Here is a 19008-nt window from a genome sequence, read left to right as displayed (position 1 = left end):
TATTTTCCTCTTCATTATTCTTCTGTTGCTGTTATTTCTTCTGCTTCGTCTTCTTCTCCATCCTCCCATGCCAACAGATCGTTCCTTTAGCACAACAGAACAACATCATCCATCCTTAGCCCTGCTTCTTCCAGACACTTCTCCACAATCTCCCACACTTCTCGCACGGCAACCCCTCCCCCCTTTAATTCGTGGTCCAGCTTCTCCACATCTAACCTCGAATGCCTCGATCGATCCACAAACAGTGTTATTGCAGATGAGCGAAGAGAAGCATCAACCAGATTGAAGATCGAACGGAGATCATACTCATCAACTGTTTTGAAAATCCAATTGATTCTTCCACACGGAGGACAGCTTCATAATAATCTACTGAATCTGCTCCACCATCTGTATTATTAGCAAAACCCTTTAAATGTAATTTCGCTCATGTGCGTTCACCCCTTTGCAGCAGCTCACGCAACACCAGAATAGAACCACGTAATTACTTAAGCTCTCTGATAAATGGCTTGTTTCAATTATTATTCATTCCATCAACTTTAAACATCATCTCATCAAACTCCTCACAACATCAAAATTATATCTTTATGTAATTAATGCAGCTGCAATGATCATGAATTTGAATTGGTGATTAAAAACATATGCTAATATGAACGAGATAAACAATAAAAAAAATAATGACTAATATGCTTTCATATACGTTTATCATCAATTGTTTTTAAGTTTAGTAACAAAAATTTTCTTTCAAATTTGTTATTGTGTATTTTTGGATTCAAAGAAAGCATCAAATGAAGAAAAATGGAAAAAAAAGAAAGAAATACAAAAATTTGAAAATATGAAGCTTTTGAAAAATCCATTCATATGTTTAATGTTTCCATGTTGATAATGATTGTTGTAACTGAAATAAAGGATAAGCAAAACTTTGCACATTGAAGTTGCAATCATGAAAAAATCAAACTGTGCGAGCATATGTCAAATAAGAAGAAAAATAAAAAAAAAATAAAAAGTATATTTAGAATAAAATTATTCAATAAGAAAAAGTGGAACAAAATCGAATTAAGTTTTATAAAAATGCGATAAAACAAATTCTTTTTCAAAATGACTCAATCAATTTTTAACTTCAAATACTGGTTCATCGATCATAAAGTTGATTGAACAAAAAATGGTTCATGATCAATTGAAATTATGTAAATAAATATTAGTCATGGAACGATAAAATTTTTTGGAGGTTCTTGAGCGTGCAGAAAAAAGAATAACGCTTTCAACGCATCTACCAATAACTCCAGAAGAGAAAAAAAAAATCCTTATTTGTAAAAGCTTGTCAAAAAAGCGAAGACCCCATTCACGGATTTTTCCGCTTGACAGGTTTCACAAGAACAGAATTTGATATGTTGCTTCTTCTTCTTGATTATGAATTACCTCAACATCATGGTAAGCAAAGAGTTATTTAAAATATTGATGAAGAACTTCTTTTTTTTCTCAGTTTCCTTCATTAATGATCAACGTCAATGACAGAACTTTTGACTTATCCATTTTACAAATCACATAGCTCAGTTACGCAGTTATACCACAGCATTGTTGGAAACACAAAAGATATACTTGTTAATTTTCTTTTGATTTTTCGTAAAGATTGAATTAAAAAGTTGCAAATGATTGGTCTAATTATGGGTTGCACAATTGTGCCTATTAACAGGCCAAGTGGAAAATTGGCAGATTGAATGAAATTATTGAGTGGAAAACTTCATTCTTACTGTGTTAAAGTTGAAATTGGAGTCAATCCAAAGAACTGATTAGCCAGCACAATCAGCGATTTATACCCAGGAAGTGTCCATGACTAGGAAATTATTAAAAATCACTATCCAAACTTCTCTCAACATCTTTAAGGCTCAAAAATCATGGCAGACTCAGCATATATGGGAGCCAAAGCAGAACTGGGAGCTATTATTACAAAACCACATGGAACACCGTATCTATCGAAGCACAGAGTTTTGTGGAAAGATTTTTTGGACGATTAAAGACTTTATTTTCTGTATTCAGAAGAAATTGGCCGATGGATATTAAAACAGTTGAAGATTTTTTTATTTTTTCAGTTTGTTTAACCAATTTTCACATTTTACACAATCCTTTAACGAAATCAGATTGCGAAGCAAACGAGTTGATTATTTACGAACTTCACACTCTATTTTATCAAAAAAAGGAAGCGAAAAAGAAAGCGAACAATAAATACTCAGAAAGACAAAGAAAAAAACAAAATCTTGCAAATGAGAATTCAACATTTGAATATTCAAAGTCAATCCAAAGAATTGGTTTGTTTTTGTTTTTGCACCCATATTGTTCTTTTGAGCATGTAAAGAACATTTTTTAACTTTCATGTTTCCAATATTTATCATTTTTAGAAGAATCAACAGAATCAGACGACCCATACTGCGAACGGTTTTCAAAGCATTCATATCAAGAGAAAAAACATAAACATTCATTATTGGAATTGGAAGAAAAAGAAGAAATAGAAATAGATGATGAATAAACTTCTGAAGGAAAAGAAAAAGAAAAAGAAAAAAGTCAAAGTGTTAATTTCAACGATTCTGGGTATAATCGCGTTATATCGGACAACGAAAATTCCAGTTTTTTGCGTCTGATATACCTAAATATGTATGTTATTCATTATAAAAATAGTTTTAAGGCGCGGAAAACGTTTTGTAAAAATTAAAAATGTTTCGATAATATTACAATTTTGGGTCAATTTCTCATTAGGGTTATCGAAAAAAAGATAAAGTCCAAAAATAGCTTTTTCAAGACAAATGAAAATTTCAGATTTTTATTAAATTTATGCATTTATTAATGATGAGTGTTCACTAGAACAGTTTACGGAATAGTTTAATAAACCTATTTTTTTTTTTTTAAGGTTTTCATTTCTCAAACAATTTTCGTTTCGACTGTGGCTTTAAGGTTAGGGTTTGCATTTGAATTAATTTAATAGGTTTTTGTTAAGTTTTAGGGTTAGGGTTAAAAATAAAAGAAAAATTTTGAATAGAATCTTTCAGTGTGAAGCACTGATTGTATGGTTAGGATTTTTCTTGTATTAATTGAATGGTCTATGGTTCGAATCCCGCCAAGTTCTTTTTTTCTGTTTTTAATTTTTTAATTTTTTAATCATCACATATGTTTAATTATTCCAAAAAGTGATGGCTTGGGATTGTCTGATTGTGAAGATTTATCAGAACGAGAGGGTGAATAATAATTGCGTCAATTTTTTCGATTTTTCGACTTTTTTGTATGTGCCACAATCATTTTTTTTAAGAAAAAAAAAATTAAAAACCTGATTTTGACTAACTTCCGCGCTATTTGAATCACCAAAACATAAATATATTTGATTGATAGACATTTCTATCAACAATAAAATCAATACTTCGATGTCCGATATAACGCGAATTTGCCCGATTCTGAAAGAAATGAAGATAAGTTGAAAGAAATTGAAAGAACAAACGATGATACTTGAAGTTATACTTTTTCTTGGTTTCTTCCAGATCAATGGGAATCAACTCGTATGCGGAAGTCGACTTCATCTAATCAATTTTCATTGAATTCACCTTTGCCCCTAATAAATACACAATATTCTTCTCAAGCTTCACTGAATGAAACGACAATTTCTCCTCAACCACAGTCAAATATTCCAATTTCATCTTTGCAATTGATTTTTACTCATCATTTATTTTCTCAACAATCAGATTCTTCTGCATCTTCAGATTCAAACTTATCTCGCGCACGATCTTCTTCTTTCTCATCCAATGAAAATCATAGTCAAACAAAATAACAATCACAATATTCAAATAACCACATAAAGGCCATTATCATCATTATCATTTACCTTAATAAACATTCACCAATTTTCTCTCTCATTTCTCTCTTTTAAAAAAAATTGGAAAAATTATTTTTTAGAAATATAAGATTTTTTCTTTTGTTTTATTTTTCAGCAAAATAATTTCAAACTTAAACTTAATTTTACTTCTTTATTATTTCATAGCCAATAAAAATTGAAGTTGAAATGAAAATATTGCAAAATGTAAAAAAATTTAAGAAAATACAATTTGTATCTCGTTAAAAGCTAAAATGGAACATCCAAAACATATTGCAATATGCAAAGCTTGAGTATGTGAAAGAGAATACATCAATAACAAAGAAAGTCACATTTTAGATAAATTGACAGAAAAAACTCAAAATATTTTATAAATTGATCAAACGCATTTCTTTTTAATGATGAGCCATAATCTTTTGTCCAGTTTTCATTCAAAGTTATTGAAAAATGCACAAAAACAAAAACTTGCGATCATTTTGAGTTGATCATAAAATTGCCCTTTTAACCAAAAAAAAAAGTTAAAGGGAATTCGAATTCGATTAAGCAAATTTGGATAGGTTGAAGGTGATTGAAATTGAGAAAATATATTTAAATTTATTGCGTCTCACTAAAATATGTCTATTGATTATCTTTTGTTTTAAATTTTTATACTCAATTTTTATTTTTATTTTTCTGCTATGAAGCAACCGTGAATCGTTGAATTTTTAAAAAACATCGCTCAATGGAAACGTTGTCTTTTATTAGGCACATTATTTTTGCATTTATGAAAAAGCAACCATTTTTTTCAAACCTTTTCTTTAATCATATTCATTCTAAGTCTGATTTAATATGACAAAAAAATGCAGAACAAAAAATATTTAAAAATGAGATAAATATTGAATAAATCAGTGATAAATAAAATTCAGAAAATACAATTATGCAACATTTGCTATTTATTCTTCAAAAAAATAATCCTTCTGTGACATGACAAGTAATGAAATCATATGTCTGTCACTAAAAATAAATAAATAAAAATAAAAACAAAAATTAATACAATAAACGATAAAGAAAACTTTTTTAGACTTTATTAAGCACTATGGAAAATATTCGTTGATTGCATCTGATATATCAATCAATTTACCTTTTGTCATTGAAGGTCGATGACGGTCAATGACAAATTGTGACAGATAATTCATTTACAAACATTTCCAGTCAAAGAAACACATATTGGGAGCTCGATCATCAAATTTGAAAAATTGATTTTTTCAAAATAATAGGAATCGTTATTTATCCGTTTTCAAATCAATTAATCAAGCAACTAAGAATTGTGAAATGTCTAAATATTTTTGAAGTTCCTTTTGATATATTTTCAAATAAAATAAAACTTTATATTTCGATCAAATTACTGTTCCCACTCACGAAACTTCGCTGTCATAAAAATAAAATCTTAACAATGTTATTATTTCCATTCTAGAATAGTTTCGATAGTGGGAACAGAAATTTGATCGAAATATAAAAATATTATTTTATTTGAGAATAAAACAAAAGGTACTTTACAAAAAAATCTTTACATCAATATTATATTGCAAACACTTTCAATGTGCAAAAAATCACATTTTTCTTTAAATTTTGAATATATTTTTTAAGGATATTCATGTTTTAAAAAATCATTTTTCAAAAAATCATTTTTTTCAACAAAAAAATTTATTTTCGAAAAATCTGTCAATAAAAAAGTTCTAAAATAATAATCTATTTATTCGTTCTCAATTTTGTGTTTATAACCGCAAATTGCGAAAGGAACGCTTTTGAACCTTTGCTGATTTCACGAGAAGAAAAGCCACCAAAGCGCTGTGGAGTTAGCGTATACGAAAAGATAACAAAAGCAGTATCTGACAAAATGGCAGAAATGCTATAGAAAAATTCAACAGTTGCTTCCAAAGAATTATCAGATTCAATGTGTGGTATATGCAAATCAAAGCCAACTGCGACAGCAATTCTCCGTCATTTGAATTTTGAAAAAAAATTTGAGCATGTTTCAACTGACTTTTCAGTGAAACGAATAAAAATTTGAAAATATACCAGCTGATGATAAAACATTATGGTTAAGAAAATATTTTGATAAAAAAAACATTCAGAATAAAATAAAAGGAAGAATATTTATTTGTATGGATGAATCTGGATTTGACTTTTTGGAATTGAGAGTTGAAGGTGGCTCTCCTGTTGGGAAACTATGTATTCTATACAAAGAAATGGAGAAAAAAACAGTCACAGCAATCACAGCATTCGGTGAACTTTCTGGAATTGAACATGTTTCTTTTGTTGAATGAAGTGTGAATGACCAAAGAATTAGAGTGATTTTTTTATCTTCAATGGAGAAACTGCAATCTCATGGAAGTCTTTTATTTTCTGTCCGAAAAGGATAATGTGAGACTGCAAAAGACAGAGGCAGTGATTAATTTGATCACTTCAAAGAACTTCCGTATCTAACACACTACGCCGAATAGTTGCGAACTTAATCCTATCGAATATGTGTTTGGAATGTGGAAAGCTCGAATGAAAATCCCTTCTTCCATCAAAAATACAAGAAGTTTATTGAGCATCTGAATATATCGTTGGAAGATATCACTTGAAAGGATGTTATTAAATGTGTCAATATGGTTCAATTCAATTTTACTCTTTTTGCACAGCAATAAAAAGATCTCAGTGATTCATTCAAAATTTTTCAAGCGAAGTGTTAGAATTCGAACATTGAAGAAATTATGCCTGAAAGTGATGATGTTCAAATTGTTCCATGTTATACAACTTCTGCTTCTGCTTTGTTTAGCTTCTTCATCTGTCAATTCTTCAAGATTTTTCAAACAACTTCATCAAGATTATTTGATCAGTTCTTTGTGAGAAATAAATCATCTTCTCCATTGATTGATGTTTCTGAATCAAACTCTTTTCATTTAATAATGCAACATCTTCACAATGAATAATATTCGGATGTTGATTAATCATTAAAGACAAAGTATTATTACCAGTGAAATTTTTCTTTTCTTCACTTTAATTGTATTTGAAAACAATTAATTGAAAACAATTCAATGTGAAAATTAATAAAAATTATAAGATAAAAATTATTTTCAAAAAATTCTAAATACAAATGAACTCATTGTGATTGTGATAAAAATAATACGATCTCGTTTGAAAGTTTTTCGACTTTGAATAAAAGGTTTTCGACTTTGTTAAGTTTTAGGTGTGCACCATATTAACGAATAATTAAAATTTCTTTTATGAGTTTCATTCACATTGAGACTCCTTTGTGTTCTGAAGATATGTTATGATTTTCTTCTTCATTTAGTCATTCGAACAAAAAATTGATGGACTCACTTCAATTGCAACTATTTCTACTCGAATAAAAATATTTAAAATAATTCACTCTTTGATTTCCACAGACACATAAAATGAATGCTTTCTTATTTCACACATTTTTATCTTTGAGAAAATTAAAACACCACAAAAAAACGTATCAAACAAAAAAAGAAAGAAAAGAAACGAAAAAGAAAAAGTTAAAACTCTTTGAATGTTTTGAAATAGATGATTCAATATTTTCATTTTTAATTTTCCGTTTCAATTTTTTTATCGTTACATTAAAAATATTTATGTATTCAACAGATCAAAACACAAGCGTTTTGATTACAGAGAAAACATTTATTTCACTTCCTTCTTTTATATTTATGATAGCGCCACGTTATGGGTTAGTCACGATCGCTGATCAAAAAGAAGAATATCGACTATTTTCATGGGAACCGGACTCGCGATCAAACGTTGAGCATCTCTGCTGACTGGTGGATCTCCGATTGCAATTCCCTCAATATCAGGGAGTTATTCCGCTTCCCAATCAAGCGTTCAGTCGGAGCTTGATGGCCGAACAGATCCAATGCGAATTGAAGAAGATGAAGGAGATTCTTCTTTGTAGCAAGCTTTCATGGAAATATTTGGACAGCCGCCAGAAATTTCACTTTGCGATATGCATCAACCAGAGAATAAAATTAACGAAGCATTATTATTATTGAAAGACGAAGATTTGAGTCCCTTTTTTCAGAATGCTCCACCACCATTTACAAGATCCAAAATATTTTGGAAAGACGCGTTCGATCGTGCGGGGGAACGGACGGAAACATATCTTTATCCAGCAATAAAGTTTCTTATCTCGGCATGTTCAAATATCAAATCAGAAGACACAATAAAAGATATGATTGAAGATTCATGTTTCCTTTTAACCCAGTCACTGAAAGAAGCGAGACACGTTAGAATACAACAAAGATATGGGTTTTTTGAAGAAGAAAAAATGAAAGATGAATTTTCATAATCGCTGTTAACTTACGGGCAAAAAGAAATTTTTGAAGAATCATGGAAAACATCTTCGAAATTGAGATGGGGATCAGCAAGTGTATCAAATTCATATCCAAGGAGGAAACAAACCAGGGGATTTCAAAGCAAAGCAAAGAATTATCGGTTTTTTCGAGATTGGCCCCAGACGCCCAGCACAAAACGATCATTCATCACAAGCAGCGCTCCAAGAAATTACTCAAGAGGGAGTTCCGGGGACAAAGCAAAATATCAATAAAACACGACTTAACAATTGGTGGAAGAACGGCATTATTTGCCAAGGCTTGGAAAATGGTGGGAGGAGAAAAGATGATCAAAAGAGGAGTTGTTCCGGTTTGGAGGAGTGCAGAAGCTCGCAAAACCCTTATCAATTCTCAGGAAAGTTGCAGGAGACCGGAGAAATCACAAGAAGCAAGGGAAGCTTTGTCGGAGTTAATCAAAGTTCAAGTGAAAACGGGAATTCTCAGGAAAATCACCAAAAACCAAGTGAGATTTGTCAATCCAATATTTGCAATCAAATAAAGAAATGGAAGCTGGAGACAGATTGTGGATTGCAGGAGATTAATTAATGCGATAAAAACAATTTCCTTCAAACAAGAGGATCATCGATCTGTGGAAAGAATTAAAAAGAATGGGGATTTCACAGTCACACTAGACTTAAGCCAAGCGAACTATCTCATCAAGGTTTCCTTGGATTTCACTCCTTTTCTAAGCTTCGAATTCAACAAAGAATTTTATTGCTTCACCAGCATGCCTTTCTGTTACAAGGACTCTTCAAGAATATATACAATAATTATGAGATTGTTCATTGCTTTCATTCGGGAAAGATGGAAGGTGAAAGCGGTTGCACCTTTGGACAACGAAGTCTTGCTCTATCAAGACAAGCAAGAACTAAAGAGAATCGCACAAGAAGTTATAAGTCTATTTCAGAAACTTGGACTTATTGTCAATCTGGAAAAGAGCCACATAGAACCATTAAATCGGTTTTCATCTTTTGGATACTCATGGTACACTTCCAACTTCACCTTAACTTTTGAGAAAAGCTGAAAGAAAGAATTGCTCACGGAATGCTACAGATGGAGGCTCCGAGCACTGAAATTCAAGCAAACATAAGTGAGAGATTTCGCATCGTTCATTGGCAAGCAAAGTGCAACTCGCTTCGTTTTCAATGAAGCTTCACTTTTTCCTCCATCGATGTCCATGCTGCTGAACAGAATGATCAAAAAGGTGGGGTGGAAAGGAAGAATGAGAGTCAACCCATCAATCCTTCCGAGCATTCAAAAATGGATATCGAGACTGAATGCGAACAAACCGAGACAGCTTTGCCAATTATTCCTGCCACAAGCAACCTTAACGACAGATGCAACAGAGAGAGTTGTGGGAGCTTTTCTACTGATGAACGGCAAGAAATACGATTTCCATCAATCGCTTCCAGGGAAGTTGAGATGCCAGAGCTCGAATTACAAAGAATTATATGCAATTAATTGAGCACTCAACTACTTCAGATATATTCTTCAGGCGAACTAAGTCTGTAGATTGCTAATCAGATCAGACAATACAACAGCAGTTTTCAACGTCAATCGATGGAATGCTGGAACAAATCTCAGGAAGTTGCTAATGAAAGTGTGGACATATTTATCAGAACGGTCACATTCAGATAAAAGCTCAACACTTGCCAGGTTCGAAGAATGTCAGAGCAGATGCTCTCTCCAGGCCAGAAAGAGTGGGAGATTACTCCATAAAACAAGAAGAGCTAAACGAGGTCACAGAAAATCTCAATCTCAAAATAACGTTGGATGCGTTCGCGACGGAGAACACGAAAGCGGACCGATGGTGCGTTCCAGGAAGCACACGAAACGAAGACGGACTCCAGCAATCATGGCAAAGAGGCGTTATTAAACCATATCCATGGATAACACTTAAAGTTCAAAAGTTGTGAAATCAACGGAGGAAAAGGCACATGTTCTTCTTCTGATTCCTGATTGGAGAGGGCAGATATGGAAACCACTGATAAGAATGTCGAGACACTGCGAATAGAGAGGGAAAGAATAGAACCAGGTTTTGCAGAAAGGAAGATGGATGAAACCGATGGAAGCAAGTCTTCCGCCGGGCAGAATGAGAATAGTTCTAATCAATCCTTAGAATCGCAAGGAGAAAAATGGTTTCGGAAAATGCTTGTTTCAGAGGGATTTTTTTGAAAGGGTGATCGATGATTGCAAAAATAGCATTGTCGAAAACACATGGAAAGGATATTCATATAGCTATGCGCGTTTCATTGAAATATGGGAAGATAAAAGAAGCGGAAAACCACCGGAAGCATGGAATGAGTGGGTTTAAAAAATGTGCCTCAATTTTCATAAGCCTAAAAGATAAAGGGACAAAAACTTCAAAGCTCAAACAAACAAGCGCTGCATTTTCGCTCATCTCAGAATTACTGAACAACTGAGGCCTTGGAGAATCTGCACTCATACAAAGGCTCTAAAAATCATTCAGAAGATCAGAAAACAGTAAGAAAAAAGACAAACAAGAGATCTGGAACCCCCAACTCCTGCTTCAGAAAATAACATCATTATGAAAGAACAGAAATCTTAACTTTCACGTATTGACAAAAAAGGCTATTTGCACATGTATGTTGTTCTAGCCTGTCGCTTTTCGGAGCTGGAAAAGATAAACCTACAGAATTCAACAATTGGAGACGATTCAATAAAACTCGATTCATCATTAAAAACATCAACAGAACGTACAGATATTATCATCCCGTTCATAAAAGAACAGCCGCTTGTGTGTCCAGCAGCTTCAGTTAAAGAACTTTGAAACAGAATCATAGAATCTCAGCTAAATGATACTTCACTATTCACAGATGAAAAAACTCATCTGACTCTTTCTGAAAGAAGGATTCGTAATTATGCAGCAGAAATGTTACAGGATGCTGGGATTCCGAAGTGATTCGGACCTTACTCATTGAAGTATGTGTCAATCACTGCGCTAACGATTGCAGGAATTCCCTTAGCCCAAATTGTTAAGTTTGCCAGACTCTCTCCTAGAAGCAACACCATCACAAAGCATTTTGTCCAACCAGATGTGTAAAGAAAGCTGGCCCGCTTGATAGCAAGATGCAATTCAACAATCCTCCAATCTGAAGAAAGAAGGTCTGAGTCAGGGTCCGATTCAGATTCTGAGGCGGAATCCGATTCCGAAACAAATTCCAGTTCAAAATCCGAAGAACAAACACCAACAAAGAAAATATGTGAAAGCGGAGATCAAAAATAACAAACAGTATTTGCATACCCAGATAAAGTTGAAGAACCAGAGGACACCGAAGAAAACAATGCTTTTCAGACAGTTATCAGCGTGGCTAAGATTGAATTTATTATTTGCACAAGATCTCAAAGAAAAAAAGAATTGGAAAAGAAACAACGTGAAGAAAAGAATATTAGTCCAAGCTAATTCACATTATCAAACCTTCCCAATTATTTTTGTTCATAAAAATATAAGAGAAGGAAGTGAAATAAATGTTTTCTCTATTATCAAAACGCTTGTGTTTTGATTGAAAGAGAAAATAGTTATTTCACTTCCTTTTCTTACTCCCTACACAACTTAGACATCCCATCCCCTTAGGAATCCGTCATTGCTGAATAACAATGATGTGAAAAATTCAATAATTATTACTCCTTCTCTTTAAAGTTTATATTTAAAACATTCAATTTAATTAAATTGTGTCTTTTCTGTTTTTCAAACATGTGCTTTTTGCAACTTTTTTAAAATATTTCAATTTGCCAATTATAAGTTCTTTTCAAAATCTTTCATTTGCACCTATGTGCACCATTTCATAAAGTGCCATTTGATCAGCTGGGTGACTGACCAATTACGCAGCGCTAACATAAATCTTGGAGGAAGGAAGTGAAATAACTATTTTCTCTTTCAATCAATTCAACATCATTAATGGAGATTTTTATTTATCGAAAAGTTCTTTTTGCTATATTTTAGATGAAAACAAAAACTGAATATTTTCATCTAATATTCATTCCGACTTGCCAAGTTTCACCATAATGGAAATACTGATATTTTCAATAATTTGTTATCATGACAGCGAAATATGGTGAGTGGGAACAGAAATTTGATGAAATAGTGAAATTTTTATTTTGTATGGGTGATAATTCTTGAAATCATTTCTTTTTTCGGGGTGTTGATTTTTCAAAGATTAAAAGTTTTTCGAAAGAAATTTTTGTTTCAAAATAACAATAGCGTGATAATTGTTTTTTAAAATACAATTGTTTCAGTTAAATGAAAGATTAAAAATGTTTTGAATAAGTCTTTTCACTCTTCTGTGTTTTTTAATTGTTATTAAACAAATATATGTGCACCGAAATTTTTGTAAGAAAAAATATGATTTCAAAAATAATCACCAATATGTCTGAATTTTTTTGAAAAGTTCCACGACTTTAATTTTGTCCCACAAAAGATCAAAAAAGATCAAAAAATGTTGATCATTCCGTTCCCATTTTAGTTTTATAAATGTTATTTGTTGTTATTTATTTCGCTTTTTATAGAAAAATAATAAACAAATTTGTTTATATCATATAAATTTTTAACTTTATTTTGAAATATTCATTTGAAAGATTCAGCTTTCCAACTATTTGAGTCAAATGAGTAACATGTTTTTTTTTCTTCATTTTCATTTCATCTTTTCCAATATTCGTTATGATTTTATGAACAGGAGCTAAGATTTTATTATTTTCATTTTTTGAAAGATAAATAAAATTGATTTCCATAAATTCAGGAATTTTTTTAAGAAATAATCAAACAGGAAAAATACATCAAAACAACACTCGTAACAATCGAAGGATATTCGAAAAATTGAAAACATTGAGCAATATTAATTGTTGTCATCCAGAAATGCAACATGAAATGTAATTTTTCAAAACAAATCTTCATTATTACAAACTCAAAAATACAATCTCTTCTCAAATAAAGATTCTAAAAGTTTGTATCAAATAACTTGTTTTCATCTCAGCACGTGTTGTTTTCTTCGTCTATTTCACAGTTCTGGAAGTGGAGAAGAGAAGAGAAGAAGGCTGGATGAGACAAGAAGCCAGTATTCTCTTTATCTTCATCTACATCATCAGCATCTGCAATTGATTCTTCGGATGCCTCGGCCGTGGCGGTGTCACATACGTCGGAAGTGGCGATGGACGACATCGAGAGGCAGTTGCGGATTGTTGTTTAAAAAGCAGCTGAAGTGAATTCAATTCAAAAGAAATCGTTGTTGAGGATTTGACAAGCTCCGCGAGGTTATGACGAGGAGCGGCTGTCGGTGCTGTGTGAAAGTGTTGTGTATGTGTACGATGTGGAGCTTTTGGTGATGCTTTCGGTTGCGTTAGTGGGGCAGCTTCCTACTCTTGCAGAGTCTGTGAGCAAGAACTCTGGGAGCATGAGGGTATATGCAGCGGTAGAAGTGAATGCGTTCCCGTTGATCTACAATTTGTTTGACACTTCACAGCAGATATGGCGATTGCCGCAGTCGAGACATGTGATGATGAAGTTGGATGAGAAAGTGATGGGGCGAGGGGTTGCAGTGTGAAAAGTGAGAGAGATTGTGGAGAAGGTGCTGGAGGAAGAGGGGCTGAGGATGAATGATGCGGTTCTGTCTCCAGCAGCGATTGCGCTGGCGGTGCTGGCGGTGCTGGAGGAGCGGGAAGAGGAAGAGGAAGGAGGAGGAAATGAAGTGAAAGGTGGGTATCCGGCAGCGCACAGAGAGTTTGTGGAGAAAATCAAAGATAACCAGTGGAAGCTGGAAGAAGCAATGGCGCCGCTGGTTGCGGAGGCGCTTGGAATGAGTCGGTTGAGGTTTGTGAATGCGAGGACAGAGACTGAGGCGAGCGCAGGCAAAAAGTATTCAGTGGAACCTGAAATGAGCAATTCTTCTCCAGCAGATAGCATTCGACAGGAGATTTCAAGAGCAGAGGAGAGTGAGACAGAAGATGGGTCATTGGGCATCACTTCAGATGGAAGAGGAGAAAGTTTGAGGAACAGGTGGAAATATAAGTTGATCATTTGACAATAATTGAGGAAAAAGATAAATCCGATGAAGTAATAAGGGGGAAAAAGTCGTTCGATTTATGAGGAGTGATAAGAAGAAGAGGAGGAAGAGGAGGAAAAGATAGGGAAAAGTGAGTGCAGATAGAAGAGCGGAGTTCCGTGGTTGTTCTATTTGGTTGAGGGATTACTAGAAGTGCCTTGACACAAAAAGGCAATCAGCGAATGATGCGTGTGCGCATTGCACACATGAAGACTTTTGATGTGCTGGGAGAGCTGAACATGCCGCTGCCTTGAAGCCGTGCAAAGATGCAGATGAAATGGCGGAGATCCTGTTGAGAAACAAAGTCGAAGAGGAATCTAACTTTAGAGCCGTGGGAGATCCTCATGCAGCATGGGACAAAGAGTGAAGCAGGGATGAAGCAGGCGATTGTAGAAGATTTGGTGGTTATGTTTTTCGTTCTTGTTGAATGGTTCGAGCACAAAGAAGAGGAGAACAAGTTTGTGATTGATATCTTTATCAGTCAGGATGAGTTGATCCGCCTTGCGAATGCGCACACTTTGATGAAGCAGCGGCAGCTGTTCTGTGAAGAAAAAGCGTCGTTTGATATTGCACATGGATGATTCAGTGAAGGTGAAATTCACATCGGAGAAGGGAATTGAAGCTGCACGGCAGAGCAGAGGAGCAGAAGCAGGAAATGCGAAGGAGATTCTGAGCAATTGTTCAGCGACACTGTCAGTGCATGCGTTTGAGTGTGTGTTTGATGAGGCGTCTGATGCGGATAAACAGCTGATATGGTTAGGTAAGTGAATGGAGGCATAGGTGCAGAAGGCGTGGAAGCGGGTTCATTCAACGCGTCAGACAAGAGGCTCGGTACAGAAGAGGTGTTTATTTGAGAAGACAGTCAAATGCTGTTCAGATGATGGGTTAACGCGGTTATGATGCTTCGTACGCCATTTCTAACAGACAACGCTTTCTCAGCGGTTGAACCTATGGATGCTTCCAAGTCATTGAAGATGGCAGCAGAGGATGTGCATTACAACTTTGTTTCTTCATCTCATCTTTCTTCTTCCTCTTCTTCTTCTTCTTCTTCTTCTTCTTCTTCTTTGTTTTCTTCTCCTTTTTCTTCTTCATCTTCTCTTCTTCTTCGTTGTCGTCAATTTCTATTCTTTTTTGAGTGTCTGTTCCTTCTTCTTCTTCTTTTCTATCTCCTTCATCATCTCATATATCTCATCTGTCACATTCCTCTTCTTCTCTCTTTTCGTCAACCTCATCACATGCATCTCTGGAAGCACCTGCTTTGAATAGTATGTCAAATGCGTGTGTTCTGACGAGTTGCCCGTTGATGTTTCTTGTTTCATTGGTTATTCGGTATTTGCGTAGCTCCATCGACCTCCTCATCTCCTGATGCGACGAATGGGAAGAGTGTGACGAAAGCATTAGTGGATGTACATCATCAAGAGGATTGGGGGATTTGAATAGACGAGGAGGCGAATGGAAGAAGCGCTTCTGCAGCGAGGTGTGTGAAGATGGAAAGTATATGCCTAGGAGAAGCGGCGCATCAGTTGCGGAAGAGGAAAGAGGCGCAGAAAGAGTAGATTAAAGAGATGAGGAGGAAGTGGTGGAGATGATAGCAGTCAAAGTGACTGGAGCTGGCAAGTTTGATGAGGAAGTTGGGGATGCAACAGCAGTAGATTGTTGGAGGCCTACTGGATGAGCCAAATGAGACGAATGCAAGGGAGAGCTTTCCTGTGTGAGTGACAGCTGCGATGTGGCTGAGGATATGCTGGTGTGGAGAGAGTTCGCGTTCAAATAGGAAGACAATGATTGAGATTGAGATTGATATTGAGATTGAGACTGAGACTGAGACTGAGATGAAGGCTGAGGCTGTCTGGTGGGTGCAGGACCAGGCAAGGTGGATGTAGACATCTGCTGGATGGGCTGAGAGAAGGAAAGAAGAGCAGAGAAAGAGGAGGAAGCGAGAGATGTTGGAGAAGTCAGAGAGCCCAAGGAAGAAGAAGCTGAGGAAGATAAAGGTGGAAGGGAAGAAGACGATGACGAAGAAGAAGATGATGATACAATGGATGCAGTTGAAGATACCCCAAGCACAATCGTCGGAGCCAACAGTGATGCAGAAACAGAAGACGATGTGTCACCAAAGAAATAGCGAAGCATGGCCAACTCAAAAGTGGAAGAAAATGGAATGTTTGAGGTGCTTATCTCAGTACAATGAGCTGTTGATGAGTGCGTGTATGCTATTGACGTGGTTGTTTGAGTGATGGAGGGTACATGGAAGATGAGGGCAGTGGCTGAGACAGAGGAAAAGGCGGATACTGTTATGAAGGAGAAGAAGATATAGAAGAAGAAGATGATGATGAAAAAGAAGAAGGTGAATAAGAAGAAGAAGAAAAAGAAGATGATGAGGATGATGAAGATGAAGAGGAGAAGAAGGAGAAGGCGAAGGAAAGAGAGGAAACAAGGGCTGGAGTTGAATGGCTTGGGAAAACGAGCGGAGATAAAGCATATGGTAGTGAAGGAGTTTTGGAATGTTGTGAGAGATGAGTGGGAGGTGAATGAGGAAGAATGGAAGGCGAGGAAGTTTGTGGAGTGGGAGAAGATGCATGCGATGCGGATTTATGCGTGTGATGCGGTGATGATGAGCACGACAGCTTCGTAGATATCAACAGAGGTGCTGATGCAAGCGACAGGATCGATCGCGCTGCAAAGTGGCAGTACGAAAAGGACATAAACCATTGAACTGGGGCATGATGGCACTCTTACGTAATTTTGTACGTTATGCTTCTTGCTGAGAAAAGTGTTTGTGCAATAACAAGTACATTTGATGATTAGGTCGTCGAATGAGTGTTGCAGCAGAGAGTGAGGGCTCATGGTGGGGCGAAAGCAGAAGGGAGGGTGCTGGAGGCAGAGTGGAGAGACAGGGAATATATGTCGTAGGATGCGGAGAAAGAAGTGCTGCTTGAGTTTCTGGAGTGGAAGAATCTGTAAAGAGAAGATATGGACTTGATGATGATTTAATGGTAGTTAAAGGAGAAGAGCGTATCTGAAATTGTGGTTTGGATCCTGTTGGATGCATGCAGGATGGTGCTGTGGCGTAAATGCATGAGACAATTATGGCGAAAGGGAGGCAAGTGTGTTGGAGTTTCGCCATCTGATCAATGTGCATATTTTTTTTGTTTGGAATAGAAGAAGAAGAGATGATGATGAGGAGAGAATGAAAATGGAGCGAAGAAAAAGGGATGACGGAAGAGAGAAGATGAGTTTTGATAATTCCGTTTCAACACTTGCTTTTATCAAAGCTGAATTGGATGTTCCACTTGCATCAGAGACTGTCCAGCCACTCAGTTCATCATTTCCTTTTATTTCGTGTTTCCGATCAGCAAAAGCTTATTTATCGCTCATTAAAGTCATTCCATTCACAACAACTTTCTTTTCTCCTGTTTGTCTTGTGAGTGAGTGCTTCATTGTCAAACAAGGGAATTAGACGATCCCTCAATGTAAGTGATCGGATGCCTCTGAATTGCTCATATACATTTCTTCTGGAGTGGGAATGAGATAGATGCACAGAGGAATGGCTGCACTCGTATTTCCATTGTCATATCCTCTCACCCTGTCGACAGAATCCAAAGATGCTGTCACACATATGACTTCCTCTGATTTTGCAGTTTCTTCCAAATTTGGTGAAATGACAAAGATATCTCTTCCCCATTTGGTTGTGTTGGTTCCGAATTCGGAGGTTATCAGGAAATTGGGATTTTCATTCAATAATCGAATGAGGATTCCTCGTCCCAGTTAATGCGATGCAGAGAAAAGCACACATAAAAATTCCAATCTTTCAGTTTCACCTTATTCATTTCCTCGCACATCGCATTGCTGATCCTCCGTTGGCTGATTTTGTGCTTCCGCATCTGAAAATGTTCTCGAAATCATATCTTTGTCTATAATGAAATTGAAAAAACAAATGTTGGCAATCAACTGAGAACTATTCTATAAAAAAAGTATGATTGAATAATAAATAGAAAATAAAATTTATTTGTTCAAATTAAATAGAAACCACTAATCTTATCCGATTTACAAATGCTTCGTATATGTGTGTTCTATCTTCGCAATCATGTTGAGTTCAGGCTCATAAAGCAAAAGAAATATACTATTCAAATGAAATTTTGAATTAACATTAAAAATCAAGTTTATCTGGAATAAAAATCGAAACACGCCTTGCTCATTTCATTAATAAACAATTGCAAAGTTGTTCAATCAAATGATACTCTTTTTCATTGAAAAACTGATATTTAAATTTTGATCAATATATTTGATATATAATTTTTTGCAAAAGAGTATTTCTTCTCATAAAGAAGTTTGTTATGAACTAACAAACATTATTGCAAAGGTTATATTTTTTCATTTGAATAATGGTAACGGAGTGTTTAAATATTAACTACCATGGGACAAATTATTGATCTGATGTCACTTTTCAAAGAAATTTTGACATATACAAATTTTACAAAATGAACTTTTCAAAAAAATTTTGAACATAATTCACATATGTTTTTTTGTCTCTTTTAATTTTTTTTTCTTATTCTTTTTTTCTTTTCTTTTCTTCACTTTTCTTTTCATTTTTTATATTTTATTTCAAAGAAGTGTCGAAAGATATCGTTTTTCAATATTTTCAAATTGCAAGAAAAAAAGCATGTTTCCTAAATTTGTTGAGTGTTATTAAACGAATGTGGATGCTGAAAGCTCTTCTGGTTGAACA

At 35.0% G+C, this 19008-nt stretch overlaps 3 protein-coding genes across 3 annotated transcripts; 1 reads left to right on the top strand and 2 right to left on the bottom strand.

The window, feature by feature from the left end:
• Positions 1-13829: 13829 nt before the first annotated feature.
• On the top strand, positions 13830-14860 carry MONOS_10895 (uncharacterized protein; the record flags this gene model as incomplete). The annotated part of the gene is made up of 2 exons (XM_067863379.1): positions 13830-14220; positions 14607-14860. 2 exons carry the CDS (start codon positions 13830-13832, stop codon positions 14858-14860), a joined length of 645 nt encoding a protein of 214 aa, XP_067728807.1.
• Positions 14861-15836: 976 nt separating this feature from the next.
• On the bottom strand, positions 15837-16412 carry MONOS_10896 (uncharacterized protein; the record flags this gene model as incomplete). Its single annotated transcript, XM_067863380.1, has 1 exon — positions 15837-16412. The coding sequence occupies one exon, from the start codon at positions 16410-16412 to the stop codon at positions 15837-15839; it is 576 nt and encodes a 191-aa protein (XP_067728806.1).
• Positions 16413-16573: 161 nt separating this feature from the next.
• On the bottom strand, positions 16574-16984 carry MONOS_10897 (uncharacterized protein; the record flags this gene model as incomplete). Its single annotated transcript, XM_067863381.1, has 1 exon — positions 16574-16984. The coding sequence occupies one exon, from the start codon at positions 16982-16984 to the stop codon at positions 16574-16576; it is 411 nt and encodes a 136-aa protein (XP_067728805.1).
• Positions 16985-19008: the final 2024 nt, after the last annotated feature.

This window comes from Monocercomonoides exilis, assembly GCF_001643675.1.
Source record: "Monocercomonoides exilis strain PA203 chromosome Unknown scaffold18-1597598, whole genome shotgun sequence".
In the NCBI taxonomy this organism is placed as follows: Eukaryota; Preaxostyla; order Oxymonadida; family Polymastigidae; genus Monocercomonoides; species Monocercomonoides exilis.
This window is presented reverse-complemented; position numbering and strand designations above follow the sequence as displayed.